Genomic DNA, 17,074 nt, shown 5'->3' with positions numbered 1-17,074 from the left:
TGCATATGTCTTAATGCAATCTGCTCGAGCAGCCCAAAAAAACCATAATTTTTAAAGGACAATATCATGTATATGTTATATATATATGTGTGTGGTTGGCATTTCTCCAACTGTATATAAAACTTTCAAAGAACAGATTCGCCTTTTTCTTTTCACTTTCTTTCTCTGAATAGACCCATAATGTTCAGGGAAAAACACCAAGAATAATAAATTGAAATCTCTGTATAAAATACACCTTCATGACACACACAAGCTGGAAATCACAGGAACCAATAAAAATGCAGGCAGCCTACTGATAATGAGGTCAGAAATACAAATAAATTTACTTTTAATGAAGACTGGAGGCACAGTAATCAAAGTGTTAAAATTCATTTCATGCATATCTCATTTGCTTCTTCGCTGATATTTACCACGCAATTCTGTGAGAAAGTAGAGGCCTAAGATGCTCCAGATAAATGGCTCAATTAATTGTACAGAGGTAGACCTCTTTGAGCTGAGCCAGAGCTGTGAGCTCTTTATTAAAAGCACTATTCTGTAGCCCATAACCTTGTTCCTTGACTCCTCTCTGGTTTCCAATTTAAACAAGTCCCCATGCGGCCTGCTCTAAAGGGCTTTGTCTCCCTGTCATTGTTAAGAGAGCTGAGGCATCCTGGAAGTGTGAAATCAGACCTCATGAGTTGAACGGTTCCCCAGGGAACGCTGGACTGCGCAGAAGGTCAAAGTCATGGGCCGGACCATCTAAAAGTGTCTGATCGCCGGTCTGTGACACAGCAAGTTGGGGAGGGGGGAGGGCTAGACTGAGAGGACTGAAATTGAACACATCTTAATTAAAGCCCACAGACAGCAAAACAAAATGTTTTCTAGGCAGCCTGTCAAATGGGGCTTAAATTTAGCTCTGCTAATGAATCTGAGCTGCTAACTGTTATTTCTTAAGATAATAAGACTCTCACAGGAAGCTGGAAAAAAACTGTAGCATGTCTTTTTCTGCTGTTTTGCTACTTAAATATTTTCCAACAATGAAGATGGTTTTCCTAAAGAAAAAACATGGGAAAAGTCTATGCAAATAAAGGGGTAGTAAACGTCTCTCTTAATAACTAGTGGGTTTTCAGAGTATGGGGCTGGTAAGTCAAAGGCAAGTCTATATTTGGAGGCTTGCTTTAGAAAAAGATATGCTCATTTAAATGGGACTATTTTAGTGACAGATTATGTTAATTGTAAAATTCTCTCTCTTCCTTTTCCTCTCCCTCTCCCTCCATTGTTTCCTGAAAGAGATGGCGCATTAATTTGAGATCTCAATTCACCTGGAGTGCAAAAGTTTTATATTAGTGTACCTTTTAACACAATGAAAAGGTAGGGCATCTTTTGAAAGGGTTTCACAGTGCTCCCATATCACTGTTTCTGAAACTGAGTGGCTGGTATCCCTGGGGAGGCTGTGACCTCTTCCTCGGGAACTCAAAAAAGAAAAAAACCCAAAAAACAACCCAGGGGAAAACGAAGGGGGAGGGGCTGAGGAGAGAATTCTTTTCTCTAACTCTCTTAGAACTTGAAAGAACCAAGAGGCCAGGTTTAAATACTCTGCAAAGAAAGCCTCACTTGCTATAGACTTCAGATGTTCTGTTGGCGGCAAAAATTAGGGTACATCCAAGGAAAAGAATAATTAAAAGCCAGAAACAGCAAATTCCAACATGAAGTGTTTCCTGCCACCAAAAAAATAACTCAGCTTTCCCCCACACTGGTCTTTCTCTTCTCACCATCTCTCCAGTTTTAAGGAATACTTGATTTAGTGGTAGAGAGAACCCTCCCCGATGCACACAGGGCCAGACAGTCTCTGCATTTTGCTTTGATGGCACAGAGAGACTTTGACCTTTCACTGGCTAGTTGAAAGGTAAGTAAGTTGTACTGCACAGTATTTTTCAGTTAACCAAACTTTCTCCCGCTTGAAGAATGTAGCTGACCAACTTCGAAAACCAGAGTGCCACTTTCTCAGGCTGTGAAAGGCAGCCCACAGTTTGACTGAAATTTCAATCCACTCTTATGCCTTGCTCAATGCATGTGTATGTGTGGGAGTTGTAAATTGAGGCCTTAACCACCGGGCTTAATCTCTTTTAAATCTGTATTAACCTTAATGATTTGAAGTGCACTGTCCAACACTGGGCTATTGAGACTGAAGAAAAAACTACCCTCAACTATCAACAGTTTATTAGGGGCTTAACTGAAGTGACCTACTGTAGCAGTGTTCAGCTGAACAAGGCTGTAGGCTTTTTGTGGAAAGGGAAAGAATTGAGGGTTTCATTAAAAAGTAATTTGTGCTTTATACTCACTCATTCAAAGAGTTTCAATTGCTCTTTATTCACACAGAGTTAATACAGTATCACAATGTTTCTCAATGAATGTGTTGTAACAAAAGAAAAATTTTACATTTTGAAAGGAAAAAATTCTTTGAAAGTGCGGTAAGATGGATGGCTACTTAAACGATTACAGAATTTCTGTTTCCTGTGCTCCTGTTAAATGATGAAATACTGTAATTTAAAATTATTTGCTTAAACTATGGAAGTTTAGCTTTACATTTGAATCATTAAAAGTATCTTTAAAATAGAGCCAAGTTGGTCTTGTTACATGTGTCCAGAAAAAAAATGTTCTAAAGCCAACTGAGCATCTTACAATAATAGCTTCATTTATATCAGGTCATAAAATATTCTTCACTTAGCACAGACAGTTATCAGTGATTTAAAATCTCCCCTCTCCATCCGAAATGCCCCTAAATGGATGCTAATTTGAGGATGTGAAGACAGCACCATTGACTCTATTCCCTTTTTTCTAAACTGTTGCTGAATATCTTGTAGAGCCCGACTATGATTATCCACTGATATATACGACATATTTTTAAAGTACTTCTTTTAACAAGAGTTGAAATGTGCAAAAAGCTTATTTGTGCCCCACATCTGATAGTAAAGACCAGGAAGGATCTGTACATATGTAAATATCTATCCTTTTCAGAAGTAAATATTTTTAATTGGTAGTTTACTCAGATATCTCGGACTTAAATATATGCTCCTCAGTTTCTGCCACCATCACAGATGTCATGGATGTCATGAAGACCACACAAGGTCTAAGAGCAAAGTCAAAGACTGAGTTATCCCCTTGCCGCTCAGTAGTTAAATGTCTCTCTTGTTCAGTTCAGAGCACATGAGATTATAAGGCCAGGGTAGAATGAGGAATCATTACATTTATATCCCCAGAACTGGAAGGAAGAAATGAAGGATTTGTTATTTAGTATTTTAGTTTATTAAAGTTTATTTTATCAGATTAAAATTATGCCTCATTGAATCCCTAGGTAGAAGACTATTGTTATTCACATTAATTTACATATTAGTACATTACAACCATTGGAAAGAGATATATCTGTTTTTGTCAGCTTTGAAAGAACATGTACTTTAACTTCCATAGTGGCACAGAGGCCAACAGGGTTAACACAGCTTGCATATTCATGAAGTTTTGAAAGTAATGACAGCTTCTCTCCAAGAGAAACAAACTGTGTAATTGCATTCAACTTTTGTAATGGGCAGGTTGCTAAGCTTATAAAGTAAATAGCACTTGAATTTGTCTATAAGGAATTATTGTGCCCATTATAAATGTTCAGCAATAGTCCAGAGCACTTAGGTGCCCTCTGAGATACTGATCAGTTTAGGCTTTTCTCCCTATTTCAGATATTTTCAGCAAAACACTGTGTGCTCCCCTATAGAAAATCCTGAAGAAAAGTGAAGGTGTCTCCTGAGAGACTATGTCATTGCCCTGAATTCCTTAATCTACCTGCTGCTGGGAATCACAGGCTAGGCGTAGCCTCCACAGTGTAAAAACAATACTGTATTCCTATTACAGTCTTCAAGTTCATGTCCAAAATGAACAAAAAGAGTAGTTGATCATTTATCCTTGACTGTTGGCTTTAATAATAAATGCAGCATAATAATAATAAAAAAGAAATCACTGTGTCCAGATTAATTTGATTACAACCACATCAGAAATAAAAAAGAAAATGAATCATGGTAAAATTCACTAATGGATTAGTACAAGGAGCCAAATCAGCATGTACCCAGAAAGACTGCAAACTACATTCACTCCAGCTACTTTCAGGCATACCTATTTTGAAAGAATATTTGATAGCTGTTATCTTCTAGCTTACAAATGAGTTGATAATTACCTCCTTAAAGAAACCATAAACTCTGAACATTTTTATTTTTATCATGCAATAGTCATGCAATAATATGCAAACATTAAAATTTTTAAAATACTGCTATTTTGGAGCAGTAATCTGTTACTTTAATTTTAAGGCATGTGATTTTTTAATTTGGTTTTGATTTGATGAATTAAAGAAAGGTACCAGTGACCATGTAATAGATTTGTAAGCCCTGAGAGCAGTGATTTTCAAATGGCATGCTACAAGAACTTTGAAAATATGCAATATCTGACTATTTGGTCAGGGACAACTGACCTCTTCTTCCTGGATTGTCAAATAAAGAAAAATAACAACAAGCTAACACAACAATAGCCATCTCATGTGAATGAATTAAAATTACACCAATTTTTTTTGTCAGATTGGCAAGAACATATATATATATATTTCTGGTGCACAGCAGAATTTTAGTAATTAGTTTGTGTGCCACGAGATGAAAAATATTAAAAATCGCTCCCTCAGACGGGAGGAGAAGTACATTTCTCCCCCCCAAATGAGTCAGCTACCGTTGTTGGGCCAACTCGCTGAACACCACACAGTGGTAAGCATATTTCCACAAATAGTAAGTGGATACTTTATTTCAGAAACAGTGAAATACACACAAAAATTGGTGATCAGTCCTAATATTATCCATTTTGAGATGGACAATTTAAGAATTGGCATGAACATCCCTAAATTCTATAGAATTAAACAATGAATGAACAGTTCCATAGTTGCAAATTCAAACCAATGATTTAATTCTGAAAATCGACAAAATAATTACTGTCAGTCAATTATATGTTATAGAAACGCAATACCCAAATCAGAAAGTTTAAGAGGCGAGAATAGTTTGGCATTTTTATAGGTCTGTTTCTTGGTTTAAAATATTGAAAACAATGTGGATGCTTAGTTTAGATCCAAAATTATCTCTGGAATATCCTAAGAAATTTAGACAACTAACAAATTGGATTAGCAACCCAAATACCAAGAGTTCATGCCAAGTAATTTAGTATTATGAGTGTTTGAATTATAATTGTTGAAGCTATGGTATCTTACATAAGCTGATGCCCTCTGAAGATACAGCATTACTCCAAATGCCAAAATGACAAAACCAAGAAGAAAAATCCCTACTATGTTGACTGAACTTTGGAGGAGGCAATAATTCAAAAGTTATTTTATTTTTTATTATTTGTTTTTTATTATATTACCCTTCTTTTTAAAAAGCAGTGACAATATAAAAGTTGGTGGCTGGCAAACCTTTGTACGATCAACCCTGAAACTTTATATTTATATCATGTACTTTAATAATCCAATAAGGTCAAATGAAGAGTTCCATCACGAAATGGTACAGATCTTGCATGCTGCTTGATATCTATACCTAAATGTATATCTATATATACACACCATAGGGTAATTGCATCATTTCTTACCTGTGACGTCAGCAGCCATTAATCCTTCTGCCCTGATTACTTTCACCTGGAGAAATCCCACATCTTTCAGGTTGTGAAATATCCGCAATGGACTCTGAAAGACCCCAACATCAGTATTAGAAAAGAAAGGCCCACAATGATCTCAACGGGTGTTCCAAGAAAACACTAAGTTTTATGGTTGATTTCAGGATGTTGCTTAAATGATTCAAAGGATATTTGTGTTTCTTCAGTACCGGCTACACTTCCACCATCATGAATGTGCACATACACACACACATTTATATAGATAATTGTTGCTATGCAAGTACATTTTTTAAAGAATAAAAAAACCCCACAACATTTCTTCCCCATAAATAATTGTCAGTGGATGATGAACAATAAATTGTAAAATTGGAATATGTCTGCTTTTTTTCCCTTCAACCTCCTTTACCAAAGCACTCCAAGAAAGTTTTCCTCTATGGGTATGATGGCTTGGAAGTTCATGCTTCTTAATTTTGAATCTCAAGTTGTTCGTTATGTAATATTTCAGATTTTGGAAGCAAGAAAGTTAACATTAAATCAATTATTTTTCTACTATTTTCTTCTTGATGAGCATTGGAAATTACAGATGCTAGATGAAGGTTAAATTGTTGAAAAACTATTTTCTATATCTAATATAAAAGACTTAGGTATTCTAGAAACCTTTAGGTGGAAGACGTATAATCTTCAGAAAAATCAAATATATCACTAAAAGTAAACTCAAAAGTCATGAGTAATTTTTCTTAAATTTGTAATTTATTTACCATTGTAGTGTGAATAAAAGTAGAAGTAGAAAAATTGTGATAGGTCAGGTCCAAATGATAAAACCTCTTTAATTTCATAAATTAATAATGTCAGTGTTTTACTAAGTGTAATAGTGGAAGAGATTAAAAGAGGGGTACCAATGGAACAATTCAAAACTGTAATTAATGGGCCCAAATACTGAGAGAATGAACCTATAGAACTTTATATGCCTTTGTTTATTAACAAATTAGCATTTTTCTTATGACAAGATCAGCATTTCTACTCAGTAAATCAAAGGTATTTTTTAATCATAATTTTTAAAATGCTTTCTGGGGGTGGGCTGGGATGGGAGAAAAAGACAGAAAACTGTATTTGAACAATAATTTAAAAAATGCTTTCTGACCAGGGATCATAACATACTTTTGCTTAATAAAGTTAGCTATTAAAATATTACTAAAGACCATTTGCATCCCTGTATTGAGCACATGAGACTACTAAGGAGCAAAAGCTTCGTGCGATATTAACTTCAGCAGTCCTGTATGACCAGCCACTGTTTGCACTGAAGCTGTGACCTTGGTATATTGAGAGGAGGAAATGCAGATATGTGTGTAATCTCATAACCTAGCTTTAAAAAAGTTTAGCACAGGGATTAGCTCTTAATCTTTTATTGTCTTTAAACAGTTGTTTATCTCCCAGAACTGTTTAAGCTACCCACATAATAGAGTTAAATAAAAAGGTACTTCTCTCTCCATTTAAATTCCTGTAAGCTAAGGGTTTAACAGTGGGAAGTTTAGGCAGCGGTATTAGAATTCAGAGGTTTGTAGGCTGTTGTCTGCCTAATGTGGTAATGATCAGCTTGGGAAGCTTCTTATCTCAGAGCTTGCAGAGTGCTGCAAACCAGGTAAGTCTATCCTAACGATGGGGAAGAGTTTTCTGAAAAAGTTCCTGTCCTTTAATTTTCAGAAGCAATTTAAACCAAGTTGCATTGTGACTAAAACAAATATTACCAATCTCATGTCTGAGAATCGTTTCATACTGCTAACCTCCCTGCACAGGCCTATAGCTTCTGGTGCTTCAGCCCTGATGCTCTGCTTCCCATTCGGAGGGGTAATTACTGTTTGAAGCTTTCATTTCTTTGAATCAGCTGACAAACAGTAATTTCTTGTGAACGTCAACTGTTTCGGCCAGTGACATATCGATTATGATATGAATTCCAAAACAGCCAAAGACTTACATGTATCAGTTAAAAAATAAAACTTCAAGTCATGCATCATCAAGAGGCATCCCTGCCTTGTTATTTGGTTATGGTAGAAGGCTCCCCAAACCTGGACGGCTTCTGAAGCCAGAAATCTCCATAGCAGAGGAATCTATGATTTGCTGTGAATCCTTTCAGCCCTCAATAGATGGGAAAAGATTGAAATGCTCTGGAGAGGAGTCCTCTTTATTTTTTTAATGAAAGGCTGTATAATATATTTTCTCTATGGCTGCAGCAGCTGTCAGGGAGAGCATCTCAGTTCAGCTCTATTACGGGATAGGCAATACCCCATCCTATGGCATCGAGATGCTCTGAGGGGCCAGGGCTGATTGACAGCTTGTCACCGTGACGTCTTATTCCATCTCTGTTATGGAGAAAATTAATGTCACACCACCAGCCTTATGACTTGCTGTCATCTTAGAACTGCTCACCTTTTATCAATGCTCTAAATAACATTTCAAGCCCATCGTCTCACGGTGGACAATCCGGTCAAGGGACATTAAATCAGATGACTGTGAAATGTCATAATAAAAATGGAATGCTAACAACTTCTTCTCTAAACTAGCTCCTCTGGTTTTTAAACTGTGACAAGGGGGAGCAAGGGTTCAGCATACCCGTTCTGAAAAGGTCATACAATCGCTCTTGGTCTACTACCCATTACTACCCGCCCCCTATTGACCTTCCCTGCTTTCCTCCCCCCAAAAGGAGAGAAAAAAAGAAAAATGGAATTAGCCATCTTTTCAGAATGTGGTGATCAAATAAGGGCTCACACAGTAATGTCCGTTTAATTTGTGGGGCTTCAGTGCTTGGCAATGCCCCTCTGAATGACAGCAACGGAAAGCCTTTTCAGTGCTCTTTCACGTGTGAGTAGGGAAATTCATCAACTTTCCTCACTGCAACCAAATTGTTAAGCTAAACCTAAATTTTAAAACATACACATGTTCTCACGAGAAAACACATAAGAATTTTTTCCAAATAATCTTCTTTATATGTTTCACTAAACAAGTGATATTTCAGAGATGATACAGTATTCATTCATTTCATAATCTATATAGTAAAAAGGAAGCATACTGAAACCTACTATGTAGGCTTTTGTCCTGGCATTGCTAGGACTAATTATGACACATGTGCTATTACATACAGTAGCTTTTTGGCAAGTACGTCTGTAGAGGCAGATGCAGGCCTGTGCTTAAAGTTTGGGGCTAAAAACAAGTATATTTAAATGTGGTTCACTTTTTAATATAATGAGAAGAACATAACCTGCGAATTAGCTGGGACATCCACATAATATTTTATATTTTACTGAAATAATAACTAACATATAAAAGAAGCATGGAAACAAATACTGAAATTCTGAATGGAAATGGCTGATTTAAAGAAGTCCCTCCAGAAAAAAAAATCCTTAATAGTTGGATTATTTCTAATTACCTAGCCTGCAGTATCATTCCAATATAAGGGATTAATTCATGAAATGCAGCATTATAATACCTAGAATAATTGTATATTAATACATATACTAATTCATTCCTTTAAATTGTTTTAATTCATGAAGCTCACTTCTGGTAATAGGAGACTACATTTTGGTAGGTACCAAAATGTGAAATAATTTTCATAATTGCAATTAGACATTAGAAGATGCCACACAATACTTTAGGCTCTTAGCTAGTTTAAAAATATATACTATTTTGGCTTGCTAAGTCACCTCCATTAAACTGTTTATGATAACACCATTGGTGGGTGAGTTGTACAAGCATTAGCAGACAGCTGATTCAGTGGAGATAGCCAGAATAAATTTGCTGAAGCGCACATCCTGCTAATCTGTTTGAAGAATATTGTAGAGCATTAGTACCAGCACTTCATGTTATCTGCACAGCCTGATAAGGTACATCTTTATTAAATTCAGTTATTGAAAGGATGTCAGTCAGCAAATAGGAATATTTTAAAATCTAGAAAAAAATTAAGCGGTTCTTTGTTAGTGGAGCTTGGTTTCATAGCTGAGTGTCTAGAGGAGCCTTCTAAACACCTGGCAGCATCGTACAATACCAGCTTTGTGATTTTAAGTGGAAAAGCTTTTTTCCCCAGTTTCATGGGTACTGAGGTATTCACTTTTTCAAGCCTCCATTGAGAGAGAATGGTGGAGTAAGAGCTCCCCTCTCTGTTGCTTCAAGAAAACTACATGGTGGGAAATGTATAGTGTAAGGATGCTGGGAAATAGGTAGATTTGGTTGTGAATATTTTGGTTTGGTAAAAATAGAGAAGGTATTTATTTTAGGGACTCACTATTCTACCCTATCTCTCTATATTTGGTCAAAAGGTATAGAAGCTTCCTTTTAATTATATTTCACATTCACTAAAAAAATGAAAGAATAAAGTAAGGCTTTTTAAACAGTTGAAAATAAAAGTGATTTCTTTGAATACCCTCTAGTTACCAAGCTGCTAATTAATGCAAGTGTCATTAATTCCATTTCAAACTTGGAAAGACAAAGAAATATGCAGTTACAAAGAGTCAATGAATTAATCTTAAAGTAATGTTGTATAAACTTGGCTTTCCTTTATGAGAAGCTTCCCTGCATATTTATGCTGCACAATAAAATCCCTGAGGAGAATCTCAGAATCTGGAACTTGCTCTGGAGGAGGCCCTGGAAGAGCCCTGGTGTACAGACATCAGTGGGAAATGAAAGCAAGGCTGCAGAGACACACGTGGCATTTGCATGTGCCCCATTTTCTGCTGTCTGATCTGTTAGGCAGCTTTTCAGATGTACTTCTGTCACTCCAGGTAAATTATTTACAAACTCATCTAGGCACTGATGACCCCAAGAGGGGAGGTTACATACGTACATATCTCTTTAATATTTCCTCCCGTTCTTTCTGCTCCTCCAGGGAGTTGACAGAGAGGTCAGAGATACTGACTGTGGCCGAAGCTGTCAGGGTGACCAGCAGCACCAGGTGGCCCTCACCCTCTTCCAGCTGCAATTCCAGCTTGTGCGTCTGTTCCCTACTGAGGGCCGACAGGTCGACCTGGCACCTACAAACAAATGTTTTGAATTAGCAAGTGGCTTTCCCCCCTGACATCAAACAGTGGAAGTGCAGGCCGCTCAGGGCTACATGGAAAGTAAATCAATAGAAATACTATTTGGACCACTGGATGAATATTCTTTCACATTAGCTGAATTTCTTCGCAAAATTCAGCCCCTGATTATTTGTGTTTAATTGCTGATTTCCTATAAGATACCAAAGAAAAAGTGCTTATCTGATTCAATTACTACCCATTGTCACCATATTCATATATCAGCAGAGACTTCAATCCCTGGCCGGTCTAGGTCAGTGGGGCTTGGCTTACAGAAAGACGACCATGAGCCACCTAGAGAGGCAAACTACCAAGAGTCTGGATTTCTGTGTCACTTTTAAACCAGTGGTTACCCCAACCCCCATTCATAAATGTTATATATAAAGCAGTGATTACAATATGCACTCTGGTGGTGCCATAAGTTTTACATTTTTAAAACCATGTCAATCTATTCATAGAACACTCATAGATCTAAATAAAAAAACAAGCGAACAAATCCTCTGAAAACACTATAGCTTCAGTGTCATGTACCAGCACTGTCCTGAGAGGCTTCCTGATGTGGCAGCCCATGGACAATAGCAACTGTCTTGGGGTTAAACACCTTGTAATCTCTGTTTATAAACATTTCTGTTGACTTGGAAGAGAAAGATACTGTGGTGACCACAAGACCAGTGAAGGGAGAGGAAGGGGGCACATATGAATAAAAGGCATTTAAAACAGGAAATAGCCAATTACATGAATACATGTGGCAACACATAAACAGGGTAGTTAGTTACCAGAGACAGATTAAATTGTTGCTCCTTCCTTTTCTTCACCCTATTTACTGTTTATTGTTTTGCTTTTAAATATTCAATTATTTATTTTTAGAGAAGGGAAGGGAAGGAGAAAGAGGCAGAAACATCAATCTGTGGTTGCCTCTCAACTGCCCCCTACTAGGGACCTGGCCCACAACCCAGGCATGTGCCTTGAGTGGGAATCTAACCAATGACCCTTTGATTTGCAGGCCAGCACTCAATCCACTGAGCCACACCAGCCAGGGCTATTGTTTTGCTTTTAATTTAAACGCCTATGAATAGGACTTCAAAGCTTGTAGCTGTGCTCAAACACCTCTTCAAGCATGAGTGATTTTAAGAACTGAACCAATGTCTGACATTTACCTTTTATTTTTGCCCATCAAAAATGACATCAGAGATGGCCAGGACTAGAAACAATTGGGAGGAAGAGGAATATAGATGCAAGAAACAAAAGAGAAAAAAAAATACCCTGGTCAGTGACAGAAAAACGTGTGTGTGCTAAATGCTAACTATTGAGGAAGGAGGAAATTAAAGTCTACAGCAAGTCTGAAAAATATCTTCTTAAAGTTGAAGGTACCTCAAATGACCTCATTGTTTCTGCAAACACAATATCCATTTCAAAATACTCTCATGCTTTCTCCTTAAAGTCCTTCTCTAATATTCTAATTTTAATTGAAATTAAGTTATTGTCAATAACACCTGGAATAAGGTGAGGGTAAAATACCTACAATGACGAAAAACAACCAATCATTATTCTCTAATAATAAGAAAAATGTCCGTATCATTTTCTACAGCATCTAGCACAGTGCCTAGCCTATAGTTTGTTCAATGTGAATGAACCTTTAGACTAGATTAGGAGTCTGATACTAGCGAATTAAACAGAGATTACAATTCAGATAGTACTTTTGGTTGGATAAAGTTGGGACCAAGAAGGGTCTGTCACTCACTTCGATCACGCATTTTCCAGTCCAGTCCTTGCCTCATTCTCTGGTATGACACTGCATCGCTCTTAAAACACTAAAACACATTGCAGCTTTCTGGAGCATTTCCTTCTAGGCCAATTACTATTTTGCTTCTCATTCACATTCGAGTTTTTTCATCAAATGTTTTAGAGCTAGGGAAGATGCTTTAAAGATAATCTGGTCCAGGTATTGCAAATTGGCAACTTTCAGATCAAATCTCTTCCATGGATTTGTTGATTTTCCTTGTAGTGTTTCAGTCTTGAAGTTAAATAATTTTAAAGATAGAGTAAATGTCCTGTGACTTCATGTCCCCAATACTGTCTATTATTTATAGCTAGCCTACTTTACTTAATTCTGTACCTGGTTCCAATAGGCATAAGGATTTGTGACCCTTGAAACCTCCTTAATTTACCAATGAGAAAACTGAGGGCGAGAGAAGTTACATGACTAAATGGAAATATTGTTAATTATTAGCAGAACCAGGATCTGAACTTAGGGCTCTAGATTCCAAGATTTATGCTTTTTTTCTTAACCAGCCTGTCATTAAGTAATTGCATGCCAGGAGGAAGTGTGTGCTGTTTGCAGTGTTCTTAAATTGGGTATATCTGGATTCATTTTAAACAGAAAAAATTGTCCCAGTTTTAAAGTATGGAATCATGTAATTTTTATGCTTTAAATATATATAAACTAGGGAAGAAGGCTGTAAGTTATCACTCTTATAAGACAATAAACTAAGAAAAATTTAAAAAATGAATTTTAAAAGCCCTGAAACTAATAAAATTTCAATTAACCTCTAAATTTATAAGGGGTTATGCGTTTCTGATGAAACTAAATTTCCAGTATCAGTGTACTCATAGAAATAGTCTCAGTTTCTATCCTATATTTAAGGTTTCAGAATTTTGACTTTAATCATTCTAATGTAGAAAATGTTTATTTATACAACTATATTAGACGAGAGAGAATTAATGGCTTCATGGTTCTTTTTGCTAGTTGAGGTTGAATATCTCCTATTCATCTAAAAACTGCTCAGGAGTGATCTTCTGAAGCCACTTTAAATGAAATTCTCCATATTGCCTGTCCATGTGTGGCTAAGTAGGTGCACCTGCTGAGCGATCAGCTGTGTCTCTGAAACACAGGACACGGTGGTCAGCCCAGTAACATATCACCTTGCATTGCTTCCTGGTCTTCCCTGCCTCATGTTTTCTCTTTCGCTCTCAGCTCCTGGGATTGCACCTCCTAATAAAGCATCAGCACTTAACCATTGTCCCAAGCTCTATCTTCTAAGGAACCTGGGGTAAAGCAAAGGCCACTGATAAAATTCAGTCCCCTTAGTTACAGATGTCTAAGACACGAACCTGACCATGTCCCTCCCCTGGCTTTCCACCACCTATGAAATATGCTTAACCAGGTAACAGTGCCCTCCGCAGCCTTCCCTCAGCTTGTGTGTCACTTGCTGACTCACTACTTAAGTCATTCATGATGGCTTATAATTCTTTCACCCTCCGTGCTAGGGTTCAACTGTCTCTTTGTGTTTGGACAAGGCAACCTCTTTACCCATCTTTGCTTTGCTAATTTTTACTAATTCTCATTGTAATAACCTGCAGTTATCTTTTGATGTCCGTATCCTGAGACACCTCGACAGGCACCCAGCACAGCACCTGGAATATAGTTGGTGCTCTGTTAGTTTTAAAGGACTCATGGACAAGGAGGTAAAATTTCAGAGAGCCCCAAATTTACCCATGGTGATGGCACCAGAGCAGAACTAGCGTATAATGCTTTCACTCTATCACTTGTATGTTGTCTTCCTAGAAAGCAGTTTGACATCTTTCCAACACTCATTCATTCCTTCGTTCATTCATCCATTCATTCATTCATGCATTTGGTATCTATTAAGTACCATGCATGTCAGATCTCTCATAGATTTGGGGGATTCAACACTTTGTACGCCTTCTAGAGTCTCACATCTTTATCTTCAGAACTACCACAGACACAGTATGTTGTAGTTTTATTATCACATATGCTTTATTAGTTTGATATTGAAAAACTACAAAACTTACTATCTGTACCAGAGCCTAACTTATCAATCAATCAATAGAAAAACAATCTCAAAACTGAAGATTCCAGGGCTACTGTAATCTGTATACATAAAGGGAGTAATTGAGGCTTAGAGAAATTAAGTGATGGAAGAACTCAAATGACATTTCCTGACTTCCATATCAAAGCGTAAAATTCTTTGCACTTCTAAAAACTATATGCATTTATTTAGCCACATGAAAGGCATATGTCACATTCATTTGGTGATATTTTCCTCTAAGAGTTCAAGGTGAGAAATTTCAGTGTTTCCATAACCTTTTCCTCCCCTGCCTTTTTATCTGCCATGCCTGAACCGGTGGTGACCAATGACATTCTTATCAGATGAAACAGTTTTGTGCATAGTACCCTGGATGCTGATTATATATGTGAGTACACTGAGGTGCAGGAAGTAAATATTAGGACTATTTGGATTTTTAAATAATTTAAAAATAAGATCATTTTCAGGGAATTCCAGTCAAGATGGATGAGTAGGTAAACAGACTTTGCCTCCTCACAAAACCATAGAAAAAAATTAAACTAGACTACAAAACAAATATCACTCAGTAATGTCAGAAAATTGAGCTGTATGGAAGTCTGACAACCAAAGATGTAAGGAAGCCACATTCATCCAGATGGGTAGGAGGGTGAAGATGCGAGAAAGGTGGAGAGATGCAGGGGGCCACGGAGCCCCAGAGTGGTGCAGAGAGGCAGCAGAACAGGCAGTCTCACATTCATGTGTGGTGGATAAAAATTGGTGGGAGGATACCTTGTGAACAAGGGATCCCAGCTGTAAACTGGACCACCCAGCAGCCCAGGGTTCCAGTGCCAGGAAGATACATCCCGGTAACTTCTGGCTCTAAAAATCAGAGGTAGTTGAGGGAATAGAAGAAACTGCCAGATTCTCAAGAAACTCCTCTTAAAAGCCTCACAAGGACTTAGGACTTATGCATATCCATTCTTCTGGGATTCAGCATCAAGGCAACAGCTGGAAGGACACAAGTGGCATACTGGGAGAAAGTGAAGTGACTAGAAACAGGGCAAGTGCTGGGAGACAGCTTCTTTCTGGGCAAATATCCAGAAGCCAGGCAGTAGCACTGTCCCTTCTCTGCGCCGCCCCCCCCCCCCCCCAGCCAAGAGCCACAAATGGTGAAACTGGTTGCCCTGCCCTGATGATCACCTAAGAATCCACTCCCCACAATTTACAGGTGTGCTTTTCTACAATAGGCCATACTACTAAGACAGGGAGTAAAAGCAGCTTTACCTAATACATTGAAACAAACACAGGGAGGCTGTCAAATTGAGAAGACAAAGAAATATGGCCCAACTGAAAAAACAGAATAAAACTCCAGAAAGCAAATTAAATGAAACTGATACAACCAACCTATCAGATGCAGAGATCAAAACACAGGTGATCAGAATGCTAAAAGAACTCATTGAGTATGGCAACAACATAAAAAAAGAAATGAAGTTTACACTAAGTGAAATAAAGAGAAATCTACAGGGAACCAACAGTGAAAGGAAGGACGATGGGATTCAAATCAACGATTTGGAGCATAAGGAAGAAATAAGCATTCAACTAAAACAGAAAGAAACTAGAATTCAAAAACATGAGGATAGTATAAGAAGACTCTGGGACATCTCCAAATGTGCCAACATCCAAATCATAAGGATTCCAGAAGAAGAAGAAGAGGAAAAGCAAGAAATTGAAAACTTACTTTAAAAAATAATGAAAGAAAACTTCTCCAATCTCTCAAAGGAAATAGACTTCCAGAAAGTCCAGGAGGCTCAGAGAGTCCCCAAGAAGTTAGACCCAAGGAAGCACACACCAAGGCACATCATAATTACATTACCCTAGTTTAACAAGGAGAGAATCTTAAAAGCAGAAAGAGAAAAGGAAACAGTTATCCACAAAGGAGTTTCCATAAGTCTATCAGCTGATTTCTTAAAAGAAACCTTGCAGGCAAGAAGGGGCTAGAAAGAAGTATTCAAAGGCATGAAAGGCAAGGACCTATATCCAAGATCCCTCTATCCAGCAAAACTTTTATTTAGAATGGAAGGGCAGATAAAGTGCTTCCCAGATAAAGTCAAGTTAAAGGAGTTCATCATCACCAAGCCCTTATTATATGAAATGTTAAGGGGACTTATCTAAGAAAGAGAAGATCAAAACTATGAACAGTAAAATGACAACAAACTCACAACAATCAACAACCAAATGTAAAAAACAAAAACAAAAACTAAAACCAAGCAAACAACCAGAACATGAACAGAACCACAGAAATGGAGATCCCATGGAGGGTTACCAGTGGGGAGGGGGAGGGGGAGAATTAGGGAAAGGTACAGAGAATAAGAAGCATAATTTGTGGGTACAGAATAGACAGAGGGAGGTTAAGAATAGTGTAGGAAATGGAGAAGCCAAAGAACTTACATGTATGACCCATGGACATGAACTAAGTGGGGGAATGCTGGTGGAAGGGAATAAAGGGGAGAAAAAAATGGAACAACTGTAATAGCCTAGTCAATA

General features: G+C 37.5%; 1 protein-coding gene across 7 annotated transcripts in view; it reads right to left on the bottom strand.

Annotated features, from left to right (window-relative positions):
• MCTP1 (multiple C2 and transmembrane domain containing 1) overlaps nt 1–17,074 on the bottom strand; it is a 470,412-nt gene that overhangs the window by 168,499 nt on the left and 284,839 nt on the right. For all 7 annotated transcript variants that reach the window (XM_045848268.1, XM_045848269.1, XM_045848270.1 and 4 more), the window contains 2 exons: nt 10,496–10,682; nt 5,641–5,734 (listed from right to left, as the gene is read on the bottom strand). In XM_045848268.1, coding sequence (XP_045704224.1) covers nt 5,641–5,734; nt 10,496–10,682 — 281 coding nt within the window. The remainder of the gene's footprint in view (nt 1–5,640; nt 5,735–10,495; nt 10,683–17,074) is intronic.

This window comes from Phyllostomus hastatus, unplaced genomic scaffold (genome assembly GCF_019186645.2).
Source record: "Phyllostomus hastatus isolate PE091 unplaced genomic scaffold, TTU_PhHast_1.1 phas_contig_58, whole genome shotgun sequence".
NCBI classification, from domain to species: Eukaryota; Metazoa; Chordata; class Mammalia; order Chiroptera; family Phyllostomidae; genus Phyllostomus; species Phyllostomus hastatus.
The sequence above is the reverse complement of the archived record's forward strand: the minus strand, read 5'-3'. Positions and strand labels throughout refer to the sequence as shown.